This window comes from Natator depressus, chromosome 2 (genome assembly GCF_965152275.1).
Source record: "Natator depressus isolate rNatDep1 chromosome 2, rNatDep2.hap1, whole genome shotgun sequence".
In the NCBI taxonomy this organism is placed as follows: domain Eukaryota; kingdom Metazoa; phylum Chordata; order Testudines; family Cheloniidae; genus Natator; species Natator depressus.
The window spans coordinates 156401094-156421404 of record NC_134235.1 but is presented as its reverse complement, the minus strand read 5'-3'; the positions used below and the strand labels follow the sequence as shown (position 1 = coordinate 156421404).

General features: G+C 46.8%; 1 protein-coding gene across 1 annotated transcript in view; it reads right to left on the bottom strand.

The window, feature by feature from the left end:
• The window catches only part of TMEM245 (transmembrane protein 245), a 122954-nt gene that overhangs the window by 68125 nt on the left and 34518 nt on the right, over window positions 1-20311 (bottom strand). Inside the window, exons 7-8 of the mRNA XM_074945201.1 lie at window positions 18071-18094; window positions 6557-6661 (exon numbers count right to left, since the gene is read on the bottom strand). Of these exons, the coding sequence (XP_074801302.1) occupies window positions 6557-6661; window positions 18071-18094 (129 nt within the window). The remainder of the gene's footprint in view (window positions 1-6556; window positions 6662-18070; window positions 18095-20311) is intronic.

Here is a 20311-nt window from a genome sequence, read left to right as displayed (position 1 = left end):
TCTGGGCTCTGGCCAGATTCTCCCTGGCCAGGCCCATGAGTTCAGCCAGTCTCTCTCGGAAGGTCAGGACATACTCCACCACTGACTCTCCATCGGGAGTGGCCTTCCCCTCCCACTCGTCTCTCATCAGGTCCAGGGGGCCCCTCACCCTCCTTCCATATAACAGTTCGAAAGGCGAAAATCCGGTAGACTCCTGGGGCACCTCCCTGTACGCGAACAGCAGGTGAGGTAAGTACTTGTCCCAATCCTGCGGGTGCTGGTTCATAAAGGTTTTCAGCATCATCTTTAGCGTCCCGTTAAACCTCTCCACCAGCCCATTGGACTGGGGGTGATACGCTGAGGCCCAGTCATGCCGGACCCCACATTTCTCCCACAAGCACCGGAGCAGGGCCGACATGAAGTTGGAGCCTTGGTCTGTCAAGACTTCCCTGGGGAACCCCACTCGGCTGAAAATGGTCAGGAGCGCATCTGCCACGGTGTCTGCTTCAATGGAAGCTAAGGGCACTGCCTCGGGGTAGCGGGTGGCGAAATCTACCACCACCAGAATGTATTTCTTCCCCGACCGGGTCGTCTTGCTGAGAGGCCCCACGATGTCCATGGCCACCTTCTGGAAAGGCTCCTCTATGATGGGCAAAGGTCTCAACGCCGCTTTCCCCTTGTCCTGGGCCTTCCCCACCCTCTGACAGGGGTCACAGGATCGGCAATACTGCCGGATGGTGGTAAAGACCCCGGGGCAGTAAAAGTTCTGTAGCAACCTCTGCCGGGTGCGCCGGATTCCCTGGTGCCCTGCGAGGGGGATGTCATGGGCCAGGGACAGGAGCTTGCGGCGGTACTTCTGTGGGACCACCAGCTGCCTCCTGATCCCACAGGACTCCCCTTCCCCTGGGGGAGCCCATTCTCGGTACAGGAACCCCTTCTCCCACAGGAACCTCTCCTGGCAGCCTCTCCTCATGGTCCGTCCCTCACTGAGGTCGGCCAGGTCCCTGAGCTTCTGCAAGGAGGGATCTTTCCTCAACTCGGCCTGGAACTCAGCGGCTGGGGAAGGGATGGGGCCCGGTTCCCCCTCCGTGGCCAGGTCTGAGGCCGCAGCCTCTCTGAGCCGTGCCCCTCGGCGCTCCCTCCCCACCTGAGTAGGGTCTCACGCCTCCAGTGTGGTACCCTCCCCAGGGTCAGGTCGCAGTGCCCCTCGCCGGCTCTGGCTACGGGTCACAACCAGGGCGGTCTGGGGGTCGCTTGGCCAGTCCTCTAGGTCTCCCCCCATCAAAACTTCAGTGGGCAAATGGTGGTGTACCCCCACATCCTTGGGGCCCTCCTTGGTCCCCCATTTCAGGTGTACCCTTGCCACAGGCACCTTAAATGGGGTCCCGCCCACCCCCGTCAGGGTCAGGTAGGTGTTGGGCACCACCCGATCTGGGGCCACCACCTCGGGCCGGGCCAGCGTCACCTCCGCGCCCGTATCCCAGTATCCATTGACCTTCCTCCCATCCACTTCCAGGGGAACAAGGCACTCTCTCCGGAGGGACAGCCCCGCACCCATCCTGTAAACCGAGCACCCTGAGTCCAGAGCCTCCAGCCCTCTGGCGGGGCTGGCTGGGGGTACTCTTCCCTCCTGAGCAGGTGGCAAACTGGTAGCCCCCCTTTCCTGGGTCGCCTGCCCCTCGTCCAGCTGAGTCCCTACCCAGTTAACCCTGGGTAGGTTGGGTCTGCTCAGTTTGTCCCTGAGCCCGGGGCACTGGGCCCGTACGTGGCCTCTCTGGCCACAGTGATAGCAGCTCAGGTCACGTTGGTCCCCTCGAACGGGTCGGAGGGGCCCGACACCAGGCGTTCCCCTTTGGAGGGGGTTCTCCCTATTTCCCCGCTGGGAGGCCCCATGGTGACTCTCTCTCTGCATCGGGGGGGCCTGTTCTTTTGGGACTCCTCCCGGCTACCCCCTGACCGACTGTTCACAAACTCGTCGGCCAGCTGCCCTGCATGCTGGGGGTTCGCGAGCTTTTTGTCCACCAGCCACAGCCTCAGGTCGGAAGGGCACTGTTCATACAGGTGCTCCAGTACAAACAGGTCCTCTTTAGTTTGGGCCCCCGCTGTCCACTTGCGGGCATATCCCTGCATCCTGTTGACCAGTTGTAGGTAGGTGACCTCAGGCGTTTTACGCTGACTCCGGAACCTTCTCCGGTACATCTCGGGGGTCAGCCCAAACTCACGGAGCAGGGCCTGTTTGAACAGTTCATAGTCCCCTGCCTCTGCCCCTGTCATCCGGCTGTAGACCTCCACGGCTTTGGGGTCCAGTAAGGGGGTGAGGAACTGGAGCCTGTCTGCAGGGTCAACCCTGTGCAGCTCGCAGGCATTCTCAAAGGCCGTCAGGAAGCTATCTATGTCCTCCCCCTCCTTCCGCTGGGCCAGGAAGCACTTATCAAAGCTCCTTGCAGTCTTGGGTCCCCCCTCACTCACCGCAGCCGGGGCCCCACTGCTCCTCAGCCTGGCCAGCTCCAGTTCATGCTGTCTTTGTTTCTCCTTCTCCTGCTGCTCATGTTGACGTTCCCTCTCCTTCTCCTGACGCTCCCTCTCCTTCTCCTGCTGCTCATGTTGACGTTCCCTCTCCTTCTCCTGACGCTCCCTCGCCTTCTCCTCCTGCTCATGTTGACGTTGTTTCTCCTCATGTTGACGTTGTTTCTCATGATCCTCCAGCTCCCTCATTTTCCTCTCCCTCTCCCATTCCAGCCGCATCCGCTCCAGGGATGGGGAGCTCCGCTGGGAGGATCCCCTGCTGGCTGCTGGGGTCAGGGGGCCCTCGGTATTCGCTGGGCTTCCCACAACCCCTCCCCCAGGCATAGGTAGGAAGGGTCTCGGGGTGTCCTGGGCAGCAGTCTGACCCCTCCCAGCCTGGTCAGGCCCCAGGGCCCACGCTGCGTCCGCCGGGCGGCTTCCCTCAGGGACAGGGATCGGGTCATCCAAGCGATCCCTCTCCTCCAGCTGGGCAATCAGCTGTTCCTTGGTGGACCTCCCGACACGCAGCCCTCTCTGCCTGCACAGCTCCACCAGGTCGCTCTTAAGGCGTTTAGCGTACATCTCCCAGCTGGCCACTCGCAGGCCGGGCAGCTGTCCACGGTTTCCAGGAAAAGCCCCTAGTGTGCCAGTCCTTCTTGAGGTCACCACCTCTTTGCCAGGGTCGAGCTGCAGACTCCTCCGCCCCTGGGACCGCTCGCTGCAATCCCCCGGGGGACCCTGTTACTGCAAAAGTCCTTCTCTCTGGTCACACACTCCCAGGGGTTAACCGCCCCCTGAAACCGTCTCTCTCTGAATCTTCAGCACGCCTGGTCCCCGTCAATCCCCCTTCGTTTTACTGTTCCCCAGTCACTTACTGCAGGAAGCGCCGTTCACGGGGTGCAGTAGATCCCACCGCTGCCACCAGTTGTCACGGAGTGTGGGGGAGTCCAGGCCCTGCACCCCTCTTCCTGGGATTCACTGAGACTCTCAGCCAGCCAGTAAAACAGAAGGTTTATTGGACAACAGGAACACAGTCCAAAACAGAGCTTGTGGGTACACCCAGGACCCCTCAGTGAAGTCCTTCTGGGGGAGCAGGGAGCTTAGACCCCAGCCCTGGGGTTCCCTGTGTTCCTCCACCCAGCCCCAAACTGAAACTAAACCCACCGAGCAGGTTCCCTGCTGCAGCCTCCATCCACATTCCTGGGCAGAGGTGTCACCTCCCCCTCCCCCTCCTGGCTCAGGTGACAGGCTCTCAGGTCTCCCGTCCCCAGGGCACATTCCCAGGTCAACACTCCCCCCTCCCTGCTGCGTCACATCGTCACATCGTTGCATCTGAGACTGCTAAAGGAGTTGGCGGATGTGATTGCAGAGCCATTGGCCATTATCTTTGAAAACTCATGGCGATCGGGGGAGGTCCCAGATAACTGGAAAAAGGCTAATGTAGTGCCCATCTTTAAAAAAGGGAAGAAGGAGGATCCTAGGAACTACAGGCCAGTCAGCCTCACCTCAGTCCCTGGAAAAATCATGGAGCAGGTCCTCCAGGAATCAATTCTGAAGCACTTAGAGGAGAGGAAAGTGATCAGGAACAGCCAGCATGGATTCACCAAGGGCAAGTCATGCCTGACTAATCTAATTGCCTTCTATGATGAGATAACTGGCTCTGTGGATGAAGGGAAAGCAGTGGACATGTCGTTCCTTGACTTTAGCAAAGCCTTTGACACGGTTTCCCACAGTCTTCTTGCCAGCAAGTTAAAGAAGTATGGGCTGGAAGAACGGACTATAAAGGTGGACAGAAAGCTGGCTAGATTGTCGGGCTCAACGGGTAGTGATCAATGGCTCCATGTCTAGTTGGCAGCCGGTATCAAGTGGAGTGCCCCAGGAGTCGGTCCTGGGGCCGGTTTTGTTCAATATCTTCATAAATGATCTGGAGGATGGTGTGGATTGCACCCTCAGCAAGTCTGCAGATGACACTAAACTTGGAGGAGTGATAGATACGCTGGAGGGTAGGGATAGGATACAGAGGGACCTAGACAAATTGGAGGATTGGGCCAAAAGAAATCTGATGAGGTTCAACAAGGACAAGTACAGAGTCCTGCACTTAGGACGGAAGAATCTAATGCACCGCTACAGACTAGGGACCGAATGGCTTGGCAGCAGTTCTGCAGAAAAGGACCTAGGGGTTACAGTGGACGAGAAGCTGGATATGAGTCAACAGTGTGCCCTTGTTGCCAAGAAGGCCAATGGCATTTTGGGATGTATAAGTAGGGGCATTGCCAGCAGATCGAGGGACGTGATCGTTCCCCTCTATTCGACACTGGTGAGGCCTCATCTGGAGTAGTGTGTCCAATTTTGGGCCCCACACTACAAGAAGGATGGGGAAAAATTGGAAAGAGCCCAGCGGAGGGCAACAAAAATGATTAGGGGACTGGAACACATGACTTATGAGGAGAGGCTGAGGGAACTGGGGATGTTTAGTCTTCAGAAGAGAAGAATGAGGGGGGATTTGATAGCTGCTTTCAACTACCTGAAAGGGGGTTCCAAAGAGGATGGCTCTAGACTGTTCTCAGTGGTAGCAGACGACAGAACAAGGAGTAATGGTCTCAAGTTGCAGTGGGGAGAGATTTAGGTTGGATATTAGGAAAAATTTTTTCACTAGGAGGGTGGTGAAACACTGGAATGCGTTACCTAGGGAGGTGGTGGAATCTCCTTCCCTAGAAGTTAAGGTCAGGCTTGACGAAGCCCTGGCTCGGATGATTTAGTCGGGGATCGGTCCTGCTTTGAGCAGGAGGTTGGACTAGATGACCTCCTGAGGTCCCTTCCAACCCTGATATTTTAAGTATGAAATAGGTTTTCGGGGGAAGAGGGGAGGGATTGTTACAGAGTTGGGGAGCCTTCCCTGGCTGACCCCTAGCCTCTCTCATTCAGTCAGGCACATCTGCCCATGTCCCCATGTGTCCCTGCACCCCCACTTAGCCAGCCCTTTCCCCTCATCTCCATGTACCCTCACTCAGCCACTCCTCCTCCTCCATCCCCATGTGGCCCTGCACCCCCACTCCCATTCAGCCCTCACACCGGTCTGTCCCCCACTAGCCCTTCTGAACCCCCGTCTGTGACACCCCCCAGCAGCCCCATGTGCCCCACCTGTCTGTCCCTCACACATCCCATGCCTCCTCACCTGGCCCCATGAGCAGGACACTGTGAGGAACTCAACCTCTTCTCCCCCCTCTCCCCTCTTCGTGGTTGGTTAACCTGACTGGGAGCAGCTGCCCTCAGTTCTGGCACCACAGTAGCCCCTAGTGGGCAAAGGGTGTAACTGCAGTGCCTCTCTGGCAGAATGAATTTTCTGCGGAGAAAAAAAAATTCTGCAGGGCACATGTGCAGTGGCTCAGAATTCTTCAGGAGTTTAAAAAAAAAGAACTTTACATTAAATGAGTGACCTCTACTGGGAAGAAAGAGTAGCTGCATAGTGAAAATCAGTCTGAGAAAATCTGACCTTGAAAATGTGGCGTCATGAGATCAAAACTGACAGTTACATATGGGCATGTGTACCTACACACCTCACAAATATTTACGAGTGTGAGATGCAGAAGTTCTTATATAGAAATGTATGCTCTTCCCTTATTTCCACAGATTTATGCTGAAAATGATCTTCAATGCATCCAAATATCATTCTTCACATAAAAATTGGTAAGTAGTTTCACAATATTAATATTCTACTGCAATAATTTACACCAGCATAACGCTGATGCTAAGGAATCTGAGGTGTTCTCCCTTACTCATTGAAACTGAGCAGCTATAATAGGTTGCAAAATAATTCGAGTACTAGTACTGTAAAATTATAATATGGCTCACAATTCTGCTACTTCACAGTTTACTAGGGTGACACACTTTGCATACACAAATTTTTTTTCTTCATCTATACGTATTAGTATTAACAAGATAGACTGAAGAACATTTGATTAAAGCAGAAGGGCTTTTAAAAATATTTAGTTTAGTGCAGCACAAACATCAGTAACATTTTCATTTAAAAAAGGGATTAAAAGAACTGATTATCATTCTTGGTGCACTGTACCTTTGCCGTAAGGAGCAGGGCTAGCAGAAGCGTTCCTATCACTAGCAAAAATATTATGAAAATGCTAATTATTTTATCAAGCATTTTCTCCAGCCACACGATCATCTGTGCAGAAAAAAGAAAAACAAATCATGACATACAAAAAAAAAATCAGTTTTTTATTAAAGTGATACTGACCCAGTCTGAATCCTGGATTTCAACAGGAGTTTTCTTTACAAAAAGACTGCAAGATCAGACCCTAAGCTTAGATATGAACAATTAACAAGCAATGTTTAGCATGACAACTAAGGAAAGTGTTACAATGCAAGTGATTTTGCAAATTAAATTTAAATATTACTGTGACTCACATAGCAAGCTCTCAGCAAAGCAATCAGTAATTTAACATTATTTTGTTATCAGACCCAAAGAAGCTAGCACTCATTTTAATTCTGAACTTACATTCTGGCTTAATTTTTTGTCTTCAAGCAACAGAGACACTTACGGTCACTATCATCTGCACAAAACTTGGGAAGTTACCGGTGTGGACTATACAACCATAATTTGCAAACTTGGATGGCTGAAAATCACCTAAGTCTCTAATGAGATACCTACATAAGTGGCCTGATTTTTAATGCTGCTAATCAGACCTCAAGCCTGAACTCAGTGCAGATGGCCTGAGCACACACATGCCACAACTAACCAGTAATCACACCACTTCAGGTTCATGAAGTTCTGTTGGCGTCTTTCAAGGAGGGAAAAATCTTAATTACATGGCTGTGTGGAGAGTACTCTAGAAAAGAGTAAACTGCATTTAATCAAATATGAAAGGGGCCTGATTAAATAAAGATCACATAACCTCATCGTGGGCAAATCTATTTTTTTCCAGATTTTGTGGCTCAAAAGTCAGAAAAAGCACTCGAGTAAAAAAAACTAGCAGGGTAAATCTAGCTGTGCTCTAAAATTTTACTTTAAAACAGAATTGAGTTCAGAGGCAATATGCAGAAGGTTCAATATTTCCAAATGAGAAATGGCTCGACATTCAGTGGTTGTACTGAAAATTTTAGTTGCTATTCTTTTCCTCAGTGTCATGTAAAATGTTAAAAGTTAGAGTAACAGGAGCTCTCTCTATTACGGATCCCTATCCCTGCATATGAAGTTGCTTTATTGATCAATTACTGATTGTTATAGTTTTAAAATATCATAACTGGAACATCACCGTGGCATCTGAACACCTAATATACATTAATGATTTTACCCTCAGACTCCACTACAATTGACATCTTGTTTAACACACATTGTCACAAGGCAGATAGTCAGCATTTCAGAGCAACTATTCAGAATACAGTGTGACACTCTTTAGAGAGGTAATTGTTGAGTTCTGCAAGTTCCTGCAATGAAACCTGCACTATACTATGTTCTGCAGAAGGGAATCTCAAAGAGCCTGCAGTACCCAGCAAAAATCTCAGAGAGAACATGGAAATTTTCATTGTTTGCCACCATACCCTGAAACACTTCAGCAATCATTCAAGTCCTCTCCCCGGTAACAGTGGGGAAGTCAACTGCCTGCAGGGCAGTTATCTGAAAAATTCCAATTAGCTTGAACTCCAAACTATTTACTATCTAGGAAACTACAGAAAATCCTGTTTCAGTTTTGTCCTTTCAAAGGGCTCATACGTTTAGGGATTTTGATGACACAGCAACAGAAAAATGAGAGTTACCTTTTCCGGAATTGGTGTTGGAGATGCGTTATTCATGTCCATTCCATATTAGGTGTGTGTGCTCACCACATGCACTGGTGCCAGAAGCTTTTCCCTCAGCAGTATGTTTGGGGACCAGCTCTGGTGCCCCCTAAGCGACAGGCACATACGGCAGTGAAAGGGGTGCCGCCGGCTCCCCCCACTCTCATTTCCTTCTTGCCGGAAACTCTGACAGTGGGGGAGGGAGGGTGGGTCATGGAATGGACATGAGAAACACATCTCAAAGAACACCGGTTATGGAAAAGGTAGCTGTCTTTTCTTCGAGTGCTTGCTCATGTCCATTCCACATTAGGTGACTCCTTAGAGGTTTTTAAGGTCAGGCTTGACAAAGCCCTGGCTGGGATGATTTAACTGGGAATTGGTCCTGCTTTGAGCAGGGGGTTGGACTAGATGACCTTCTGGGGTCCCTTCCAACCCTGATATTCTATGATTCTATGACTCCAAAGCAGTACCCCTGGAGGTGGGTAGGAGTTCACAGCTGTATAGATTGCAACTGGCCTGCTGACTGATGGCATAATGAACCGTGAACATGTGGACAGAGGACCACGTTGCAGCTCTACAGATGTCCTGGATAGGGATGTGCGCCAGGAAGGCTAAAGACACCTGAGCCGTAGTCAAGTGGGCTCTAAAACCGGTGGCAGCAGAACCCCCACCAGGTCATAACTCATCTTTATGCACGAGGTAATCCAATTGGAAATCCTCTGCGAGGACACTGGCAGGCCCTTCATCCTATCCACTGTAGCGATGAAGAGCTGAGTTGATTTATGGAAACGTTTGGTACGTTCTAAGTAAAAAGCCAAAGCCCTTTGGATGTCCAGCATATGAAGTGCCTTTCTTCACTGGTCTTGTGCGGTTTGGGACAGAACATCATGAGGAAGATGTCCTGGCTCATATGGAAGGTGGACACCACCTTCGGCAGGAAGGCCGGGTGGGGCTGCAGCTGAACCTTGTCCTTGTAGATGACCGTGTACACCAGTTCTGAGGTCAAGGCTCTAATTTCAGAGACTCATTTCGCCAACATCACTGCCACCAGGAACGTGAACTTCCATGATAGGTGGGAAAGGGAGCAGGAACCCAGCAACTCGAAAAGGGCCCGTGAGCTTAGAGAGGACCAAGTTAAGATCCCACTGCAGGACAGGAGTGTGTACCTGACTGCCATGTCATTGCAAAACTCCATCTGTCCTTGGATCAGCAGGTAAAAAGTGGAGATGGCTGCGAGATGCACTCTAATGGACGTGTGCGCCAGGCCCTGGTCCTCAAATGAAGCTGATAGTCTAGGACAGCCTGTATTGAAGAACACGAAGGAGAGATGCCACACTCAGATGCCCAGCAGGAAAACCTTGTTTACTTGGCCAGGTACGTCAATCTAGTTGAGGGCTTCCTACTTCCCAGGAGGACCTGTTGGACCGCCTCTGAATAGGTCCGCTCCTCCAGGGACCACATACGCTACCACAGATGCGGCACACTAATCGGACCACTCTGAGTTCTTTGACGTTTATGTGGAGCGTCATCTCCTCCGGGGACCACATACCCTGGGTCTGAAGATCTCAGAGGTGCACACCCCAGCCAAGGAGTCTGACACCAACTCGATGGAGTGGGGGGGGGAGAGAATGTTGAATGGAACTCCCTCTAGGACCTTCTCACGATTGGTCCACCATCACAGTGAGGTAAGTACTGCTGGGGGGGATGGTCACTATCTTTTCCCGGTGATCCCTAGACTGGGAATGCTGTCAGCCATTCCTGCAGGGGCCGCATCCAGAGCCTGGCATGGTGGACAATGTATGTGCAGGCTGTCATGTGGCACAGCAGGCGCAGGCAGACCTTGGCTGTAGTCAGGGGGAATGGGGACACTTCCACGATGAGGTCTGTCAAGGCCCGAAATCCTTCTACCGGCAGGAACGCTCTCGCGCAGGTCCAGGCGAGGAACGCTCCGATTAACTCTATCCTTTGTCCAGGCACCAACGTTTACTTTGTCATTTACTAGGAGACCCAGGGAGCAGCACGTGGCTTGAAGCACTGCAAAATCCCTTTGGATTTGAGACCTGGAGCTGCCCTTGACCAGCCAGTCGTTGAGATACATGTAGATCTGGATACCCCGGCGCCTGAAGTAAGCGGCTACCACTGACATGCAGTTGGTAAATACTCTCCATGTTGTTGCCAGGCCAAACGAGAGGACCGCAAACTGGTAGTGGTGGGGCCCCACTGTAAACTGGAGGAAGTGTCTGTGTCCTTGAAAGAGCGTTATGTGGAACTATGCGTCCTTCAAGTCGAGGGTGGCATACCAGTCTCCCGAATGCAGGGAGGGGGATGACAGAAGCCAGGGAGACCATGCGGAACTGTAGCGTCCTTAGGTACTTGTTGAGGTCTCGCAGGTCCAGGATGGGTCATAGACTGTCCTGGGCCTTTGGGATTAAAAAGTACCGGAAATAGAACCCCTTGTTCCTGTACTCAAGAGGAACTTCTTCCACTGCACCCAGCTGTTGTAACCCCTTTACCTCCTGTGCAAGGAGACTCTCGTGAGAAAGGTCCCTAAGAGGGACGGGGAAGGTGGGTGGGAAGCAGGGGTAGAAAGGAACTGGAGGGTATAACCCTGCTCCACTGTGCTGAGGACCCAGGGGTCCGAAGTTATAGCTTTTCAAGTAGGGAGGAACTACTGGGAAAGATGGGAGAACACTGGGAAAGATGGATCTGGGGAATAGTCGGGTAGGTCACCCTCAGACGCACCCTCAAAATAACCATTTGGCCCCTTACTTGTTACAGGTCAAGCCTGACTGGACAGAGGCGGGTGGTGCTTGTAGCCCTTAGCTCATTTGTGGAGCTGGTACTGCTGAGGCTGGCTCCCCGGCCCTAAGGCTGCTGTGGTTTGAATCGCTTACGCACCAGGGCTGTGATGTAGAGACCCAGGGTTTTCAGGGTGGTGCGGGAGTCCTTGAGGCTATGCAACTTGCTATGTGTTTGCTTCGCAAATAGGGCTCAGCCATCGAAGGGCAAGTCCTGCATTGACTGCTGGGCCTCAGTAGACAATGCAGAGAGCAGCAGACAGGAGGCTTGCCACATGGAGGTAGTGGAAGCCATGGTGCGGGCAGCAGCAATCAGTGGCATCTGATGCCACCAGGAGGACTGTCCTGGCCGCAGTTGTTCCCTCCTCGAGGATCGATCAGAACTCCTTCTTGGAAGCCTCAGGGAGTGACCCTTCAAACTTGGCCACGGCTTGCCACATATTGCCAGTGCCGCAGGAACCTCCACGTCCATTGGTTGTTCAGCAACTTGCTCCCCTGGGTCCTCCTGGACCTGTGGGGTCTTACCCCCAGAAGCCTCGAGCACTAGAGAGGGATGGGATACTGAGGCTGCTGCCCTCTCCGAGACAAACTGAGCAGCCTGGGAAGGTTGGGAGAACCCCCATGGGTACCATAGCACTGGTCACTGCGCTTTGGGCCATGGGACAGGTTTCGGTGCTGATGACGTAGGTAGCACCGCAAGTACCAGGGCTTGTCCCGCAGTCAGGGAACGTCACTCCGTGCCGACGCTATAAGCAGTCGGTACCGGGCAACCAGGATTGGACAGAGCGTTGGCTCTTGTCTGACCGGTGCCAGTCACTGCGTCCCGAAGCCAACATGTCCGAGCAAGCCGGGCCATCTTGTTCGAGGTCTCAGGGACTGACAGCGATTGGAGGATCTGAGTTGGACACCCAGCAATCCCCACCTCACACTACTCGACCAGTATGTCGAATGGGCCCAGGAGCTACCACTGGCCAGTTGCTGAAAGGATCTTCCTGAGTACGGCAACCTCCTTCTTGGAGATGGGCGATAATGGCCTGGTGGTCTCGGATCCCCAATCGATCCCGTGATCAGTATCGGGCCCTTGCAGATGGTCGGGGCTCGTCCCATAGATCTTGACGGGTGGCGCGTGCCTCAGAGGCTGTGCTAATCTATCAGCGAGGTATGCCTTGAGTCCCTTGATTGGTGCCCCAGGTGCGGAGACCGAAGAGGGCTCCACTGAGCTTGCCTCTCTAATCCTGAGGTGTGACGGCCTCAGGTGGGCAAGCGATGGCAGGACCCCCCTCTTGATGGGGAAGAGTGCCACTGAGGTGGGGACATGCATAGGTCCCAATGCAGGTTTTCCCTGAGGCCGGGGTACCACGGGAGCCGGTGTGGGAAGCACCAGGTGCATCAGCATCTCTTGAGCAACTCAAAGTCGTAGGCGAAGTATGGGATGGGCCGCACTGCTTGACTTGAGCTGGGGCCCAACTTCCCCAGCCCTCTCCTTTCCTTGAGGTAGGAGATCTTCCCCTCAGTCTTTTTAAGCTTCTTGACCGGAGCTGTGGAGGGAGACTGGTGCTATCTTGTGGACGGAGGCCTGGTAGTCGGTGCAGAGCCGGGCGGCTGCTCTGGTGCTGGAGTGAGTACCGACTCCATTAGGAGCACTTTGAGACGGATATCGTGCTCCTTCTTTGTCCTAGATACGACACTTGTCACTTATGTGCCCTTCGCCTAAGCACCCAAGGCAACTGTTATGTGGATCGCTGATGGGCATAGGTGATTTTCAGCGATAGCAGGGCTTAAAGCCTGGAGTCCAGGGCATGCCCTGTCCCCCAGCTGAGTCCCGTTTGGGACTACAAGAACTTTACAAACTACTACTAAGGGTCACTGTCAACAACTATACTACAAGTTCTGCACAGTTCGAGACAACATTAGCTGAAGCAGCAGATGTTCCAGCACCATCACTGGCGGCAAGAAGGAACTGAAGGGAGCCGGAGGCGCCATTTATTCTGCAGCATGTGCACGTTACTCCAAGGGGTACCAGAGCCAGTCCCTTACGGATACTGCTGGGGGAAAAACTTCCAGCACCCATGCATGTGGCAACCACACACACCTAATATGGAATGGACATGAGCAAGCACTTGAAGAATAAAAAGGACACAGTACCTTAAAAATACTGTGTTATAAATAAGTTAAATATTCACTTTATCTTCTGTAACTTTCCTTGCTATTTCTTTCTCAGTTTAAAAAAAGCGGTGGCTTCTACTCACAGGTCCAAATTCAGAGACACATCTAAGTGAATCTAAGAAACCCTAACTAATGTAATGTATCTCTTATCTCAATTATCTTCAACAGGTATGCTCAACTTAGATTCAGTTTGTGAAAAATATACATCCACTTAACGCATAAGCTTACATATCACCTTTGAATCTGTCCCACTGGCTACTGAGTCCATGGCCATATCTACATTAGGGAACTGCATGAGAGATTTCCACCACCGTCAGCTCTGATCCAACAGCACCACTGATAGCAACAAGTGTCTCAGCATAGACATATCTAGAGGCTTTTGTTGTTTTACCACTGTGTAAACTGTTGGTTTGATCTGGAAGCCTCTAGAGTCTTGGAAGGTAGGTCTCCCACTGGAGCCATTGAACCGATAGTACCATCAGTGTCCTTACTGTAGACAAGTTCTAAGAGTCTAATATTATGCTACTTGCAGTTAGGCCATCAGGGAAAGCTGAAAAGGGAAGAGCAGAAGGGTGTAATAAGGTATAAGTGAAAGCATGCTCTCCATATTATTAATTCACTTACAGCCTCCTCTTAACTCTTGCTGTACCCCCTTCAATCTGTCCCCTCAACACTAGCTTAGACTAGTTTATTGTCTGTAGGACAAATCCAAAGAATGAAAAAGAGGCTGTTGGTTACTTCACTGTAAATAAGAGAGAGATTAAGAGTTTTAAAGACTTTCAAAACATGGGTGCAACACAACGCTGCTAAATACGTATTTATTCACCTAATAAGTGGCCTGTTTTTCAAAAATGCTGAGCACCCAGCAGCTCCTATACATGCTTGACTCTAATCTCCCATTTAAAAAAAAAAACAAAAACAAAAAACTCAGTCTCACTGTTGGTTCAATTTACATGCTGGAGGCAGTGGGAAAAATAACTATAAATTACACCAGTTGAAACTTACCACTGAATCTGGTCCATATTTCTCTAGGTCATTCTTATAGATTTTCCTTTCTACCCTACCCCTAAATACATGCATGCACATAACACACACACACACACACACACACACACACACTTTCTAAACATTAAAATACTGAATAGCTGCTGACGACTAAAGTAATTTAATTAATTGTTAGTCAATAGCTACAAGCAAATGTTGCCATGACCTCTACGACAGTCAAGCAGTGGAAAGAAACCAGACTCCTAAGCTACAGAAGGTCACTCGCTCATTAAAAAAATAATAATAATGATGGATTTCTGATATGCTGTCAATGAAAACTATCTTAAAATGTCAGGGTTTTGAAGGAAAGGGTATAAACTTATCTTTACATTTCACAAATAAAGCAAATTACAAACAATTGAATTACGCCTCAAAACTAAAGGAGGGTCAAAGTACATACGTTCATGAGTTCACCGAGAGAAATGTATTTGGAAAAAGTAATTGGGATGAACATTTTAATTGAATGTGGCTTTTTAAATCTACGGTTTGTACTAGGAACTAGCTTTGAAAAGACTGACTCATATCTAGATTTATTGGAATTGGGAGAGTGATTATGCCTTCTATATTTTATACGTTATTCACAAAAAACATTTAAATCAAATCATCTCATCTTAAAAAAGAACACCTACGTATATCTGAGTGCTCATTTTCTAGTATATTTTTACATACTAACTATTATACATGCAAATTGTAAATATATATTTGTTTGTGGTAAAATACAAACAGTATGAGTATCTTACTTTTTATGCAGTCGCAGCTGTTTCAGTGTCTATTTTAATTTCCCTCCCTAAAATAAAGTAATAAATCAAATCGGATATGTTTTCTGGTAAGGATGTAATCTTCAATTATTGTAGGGCTGTTAAAAAGGGATAATTTAGCTCCAGTGAAGTCAGTTACTCAGATATGTCAGGTCCACCGTGAAAAAGTGCAGATGAGTAGCTAGGTCAAACAAGCTGGGGAGCTGTCTACATTAGGGTTCCCAAGGTTGCTAACACTGGCGCAGAGGCACTGATTTTAGCAAAAATGAAAGGTATTTATGATTCACGCTCTAAACAATGCCATACAGAGCAAGTCTTTCTAACTCACTGGAATCACTTCTATGCCTTGGGCTCAGTAAGTAATATTAAGTTGTGTAATTCTTCCTCACAAAAGTCACAGTTTAAAAACAGTCCCTGACAGAAAGCTCTTATATAAAAGAGCTTTGCTCTTAACCTCCCATCCTAATAACCAGAATTACCAATAACCATTTCAAACCCTGTCCTGCCTCCATGGGTCATATTTTTAGTTTCACATTGCACAGAGAAGCTTATTTTAGTATTCTCTTAAGTACTTTCCTTGAGAGGAAGACGAAAAAGTTATAAAAGGTAAGCAGCCTTTAGAACTTCAATCCACTCTTTTGTGCTTCAATCTTCCCCCTTTCTTAGCATTTTATGAACTGTAGATTTGATAAAATTAAGAGCCTGTCAGAATTTACAGTCTGTTTTTGGATTTTATATCTAAGTTGTACAAATGTATGATTTGCTCAGCATACACAGGAGTCTTAGCATATTACAAAATAAAAATATTTTGATATAAATTTTCAAAATATCTATGTAGGTGCAAGAAATGAAAGATGAGAAGTTTCAAGTACTTTTTCCAAGTAAATAAATAAAGCTCAATTTTTTAAAAAGTTATAGTCTGCCCGTGATGGGTCTACATTATTTTTATTCTTTTTTAATTATATTTTATTATTTTTAAATGTATTTTAATAGCCATGTCAGTATTTAGCAACTTTTATATTGTGGCAAAATTAGGGTAAACCCACCCACATAAAATCGCTGTTCAAAACATTAAGAGTCTAAAACCACAAAATCAAGAAAATGGACAGTTAAGACCAAAATTCCATTGGTACCTCAGTACATTGTGTGGGTATATTGCAGAGATATAACATATCATTCCCAAACAAAAATTCTTCAAGACAACTTATGGTTGCACATACATATTTATAATTTAAGAACACTTGCACGTTGTAGTACAGACACAATCCTTTCAACATCAGGAAATGGAGGATGAAATTAAAACAGTCTAAATGTCAAAGGTCAGAAGATGGTCAAACTATCCTTCTACTCTAACTGCTTTCCCCAATCCATCTTTTAACAAGAAGCCACACAAATCTTCCTTCCCCCTACCCCACCCCAACCACCCCCCACATACTCAGTGAAATCTCTGCATGGGGAACTCATCCACTGGTGCCGGAGATGAAACTCTACAGTCCCTGTGTTTCAGGCTAAAACGACAACATCTCATGCATTATTCTCCACATATTTTCCACAGAAGACCCCAACTCTAATCTCAATTTTACTGTTTGTTACCCAAATTGTTAAAAAAATACCTTTATATCTCCTTCTCCATCCACAGCTACACTTTGGACTGGGTACACAACTCTATCCCTTTCACCCTCCCATCATAGGCCAGAGCCATCATATTCCAGGTACCTACTACAGTCTACAGGGGCAGCTGTAGGTTATGTGACTGATCAAAGAGACTATACTTTTATACTTTGTACAGGCAACAGTAAACACCGAGTTTCTGTGCAGTGACAGCTAGTTGGATTCTCTCACCAGTGCTGAGATAAATGAGGACAGAGGTTGGTGCTAGAAGTTTAGCTGATTTCCAGTTATTATGGTTTTATTTGCTTTTTAAAGATACAACCTTTTAACTTCCTGCCCTTCATACATTGTGTTTGAACATTTAATAATTTAAATCAATATGTATCTACAACCATTAGTCTACCTTAATGCTTTTCTGCTGGGGAATTTTATGTTTGAGATTTGTATTTTAATACTTTTGATGCCAGATTTCCCACCTTGATTTTCATACAAGTTCCATTGGCAGCCCTCTCCAGCTCTCTTGCTGCTCCTGTGGAGCTGGTATGCTCTGCCAGAGTTTAAGGCTTTGTCTAAAATCGGGATTCGCCCAGATTCCAGCCACTGTGGATGCACTAACATAAATTCCTAGTATAGACAATGAAAGTAGCAATTTGTAGGAGTGTAGTAGCTTAATCCTGTTTAGAACTGAAATAAATTAGTTGAAGTACCTCAGCAACACAGGGTGAATTAAGGATGAGATTGTGTGTCATACGGATTACATGGCTATTTTTTTCTATGAACCTCATAGAAAGGAAATTATTTTCTTTTAACTACAGTAGCAGTTTTGGATGTTCCTTCCTTCTACTTGTTGCTGCTTTGGGTGCTCCCCAAGTAACGGTTCAATACGGAGTAATTTGGAGTTTTATTTTTCCCTTAAGAAAAAGAATGTGTGGGTTAAGTTGGTGCTTTTGAAGGCAAAAGCCTAATAGCACTGACTAGAGCCAGTCATAATACAGGAGCTATGCAAGTTTCCACTCACATCTTTGTAAACTTACCCTAGTCCTGACCTTCAACACCTTTAAGCTCCCCTAAACAGAAAATGCCTATAGAGTCAAATTATGTGTTTGCTTTGTGACGTGTACAGATGGGGATTAGTCAGAGATCAAATTTTTCTTAAATCTTAAAATTATTTGAACCCAAGTCCACAAAGGAGAAAGGCTAATACACTATCCTGCTGTATAAGACATTTAACTAAATGCACTCATTTTATTTAAAAGATATAGATCAGATGGCATTATATGACCTCCAGTAGCTTAGACGGGGGGGGGGGGGGGGAAGACGACAATTGGGAGAGAGAACTAAAGAGCAAGATATGTTAAAAGCGTTCATGCTGCAAAAAGGACACAATCCTTTAGTTGGAATCACAATCTCTTTATTTACCTTCTTATTAAGCCAGTGCCACAGCTTGTGGGGGAAGAGAGGAAGGGAGACGGAGGAGAGAAAAAAAAAAGACAAGAAGACAGTGGAAGATTATTGAAGAATGCAGTAATAGTGTGAACAGAAATGAAGGCAGACAGTCATCCACAGAATGAAAATTAAGTAATTCCAGACCCAAAGGTAAACTACAGTAGGAAATATATAGTGAAATCTGTAATACAATAATCTAGGATTTACCAGGAAAATGCATAGGCATGGCAAAATTCAATTCATGTATATATATAAATTTCAACAGATAATATTTTAAAACTTTTTTCCTACTTTTATCTCTTTACATTTTCACAGTTGTGGGAAATTATGGAGAGATAAAACAGTAATTATTTAATGACAGCAGACATTGAGATTGAAAAAGCTAAAGCTTTATAACCATTAACACACAAAAACTGTCAACATGACATATCACAATATATACAAAGCAAATATCCTTAAATCAAAAACTAATAAGTTCAGCAACATTTTTCTTACTTTGTCTCATAGTAAATTTTGACTATTATCTATGGAAATATTTTTCTGTTGGCTTATGTATGGTGAAATCAGTATTTACCAACATTTTCCGATAATCTAATCCTTTCAAGCCTAAATATGCATAATATTTAGAAAGTGGAGTACAGTGAATGAATATAAACATCATATTTTGCTAGCATAACTTAACACTAATAAACCAGCTATAAATCAGCATCACTATGCCTTGAATAGTTACAGATTAACAGTAGCAAGCCAAAATTTTAAAAATCAGTGCAACACTTGTGAAAGTTCTTTTCTAAAAGCAGCGTGATATTATTGTGATATCAGGAATCAACATCTCATGCACTAGTTTATTGCAATGAGGTTCCAACTTTGACCAAAGATATAGTTTAAAATATATGTGAAGCGTCTTTTATGTTACCTATTGTGATACACATAAATTTTATTATCCTATTAGAATTACTGCATTCACACCCAGTGAGAATCAGTATGAAAAGGAATATAAAATACACGCATATATTTATATGCATGATGTACAGACCAAGAGGTCGTGGAACCAACACTTATTTACACGTGCTTGTCTGCAGTCAGATCGTATTATAAATTCAGGTGCTGAGCCCTTCTCTGACAAGCAACCGTCTACTTTTGTACTGAGATAAATATTACTCTAATTCTCACCCAAACTACTCAGAGACTCACTCATTCTAAGGCCTGCTCTTCAGTGAGATTTTACTTCAATTCCAGCTACTGGTAACAAGTCACGAATACATCCATGCAAACCCCAAGTGTGGACAATGAAAGTGGCAGCTTGCACCCGTGAAGCTTGAAACTGGGCTTAGCTCCAGGTAGGATAAGTATAAAATTAAAGAATTAAGATTAGCTTAAATTTGGTTAAGGAAATGTATGTGTGTTGTAAAGAAAGGCCCTGACTCTCAAGAAGGAAGATCTTGAAAATAATAAGCAATAAGGCCAGAAGGAACAAAGTAGGGAGGACGTCTGTCTTAAAATGAGCCAACACAGCCCTTCCCCAACCCGCATACCAGTGTTAAAGCTTATGTGAACCCAAGTAGACAGCAAGAAGGAGGGGAGGAAATGCCTTTGGAAGAAAGGTGGTTGTAAATCTTATCTGGATTAAGACTGGAAATAAGGGTGAATTGTCTCAACTTGGTTTTTAACTGAAGCTAGTAACTGGCAATGACATCACTTGTTTGTAAAAGTAAACTCTTAAAGGGTCCATTGCCAATACCTGCCTGACCAAGCTGGAGTCTAAGCAACACTGGGTTTAATCCATTTGTAAATCTCTTGATCAAATGCTTATTAATGTTTTGTTACTGTTTGGATGTAGTATATTACTTATTGATTAGGCTTTTGAGGCATGTTTAGAGCAATTGTATAAGTACCATTTGGCCTTTGGATTTAATAAAGGAATAGTGGTTCCCGTATTAATAATTCCAACACCCCATCAGAACAAATTGTGTTTTTTCTGGTCTACAGCTGGGGTTTGCACCAGTGGCTGGCCATCAATAGATGGAATTGGGACAAAATTCCTAATGTAAACAAGGCCTAAGAGAAAATGTTTCAAATAAAACCAAAATTTCAGAACGTAAATTAAAGTATGATTAAGCAAGCAACAGGCTTACAATTAAACATAGGCATTCAAAGATTTCAAAAGAAACAATATACAACAGAAGGTATGCAGTTATCCCATATACTTGTGGG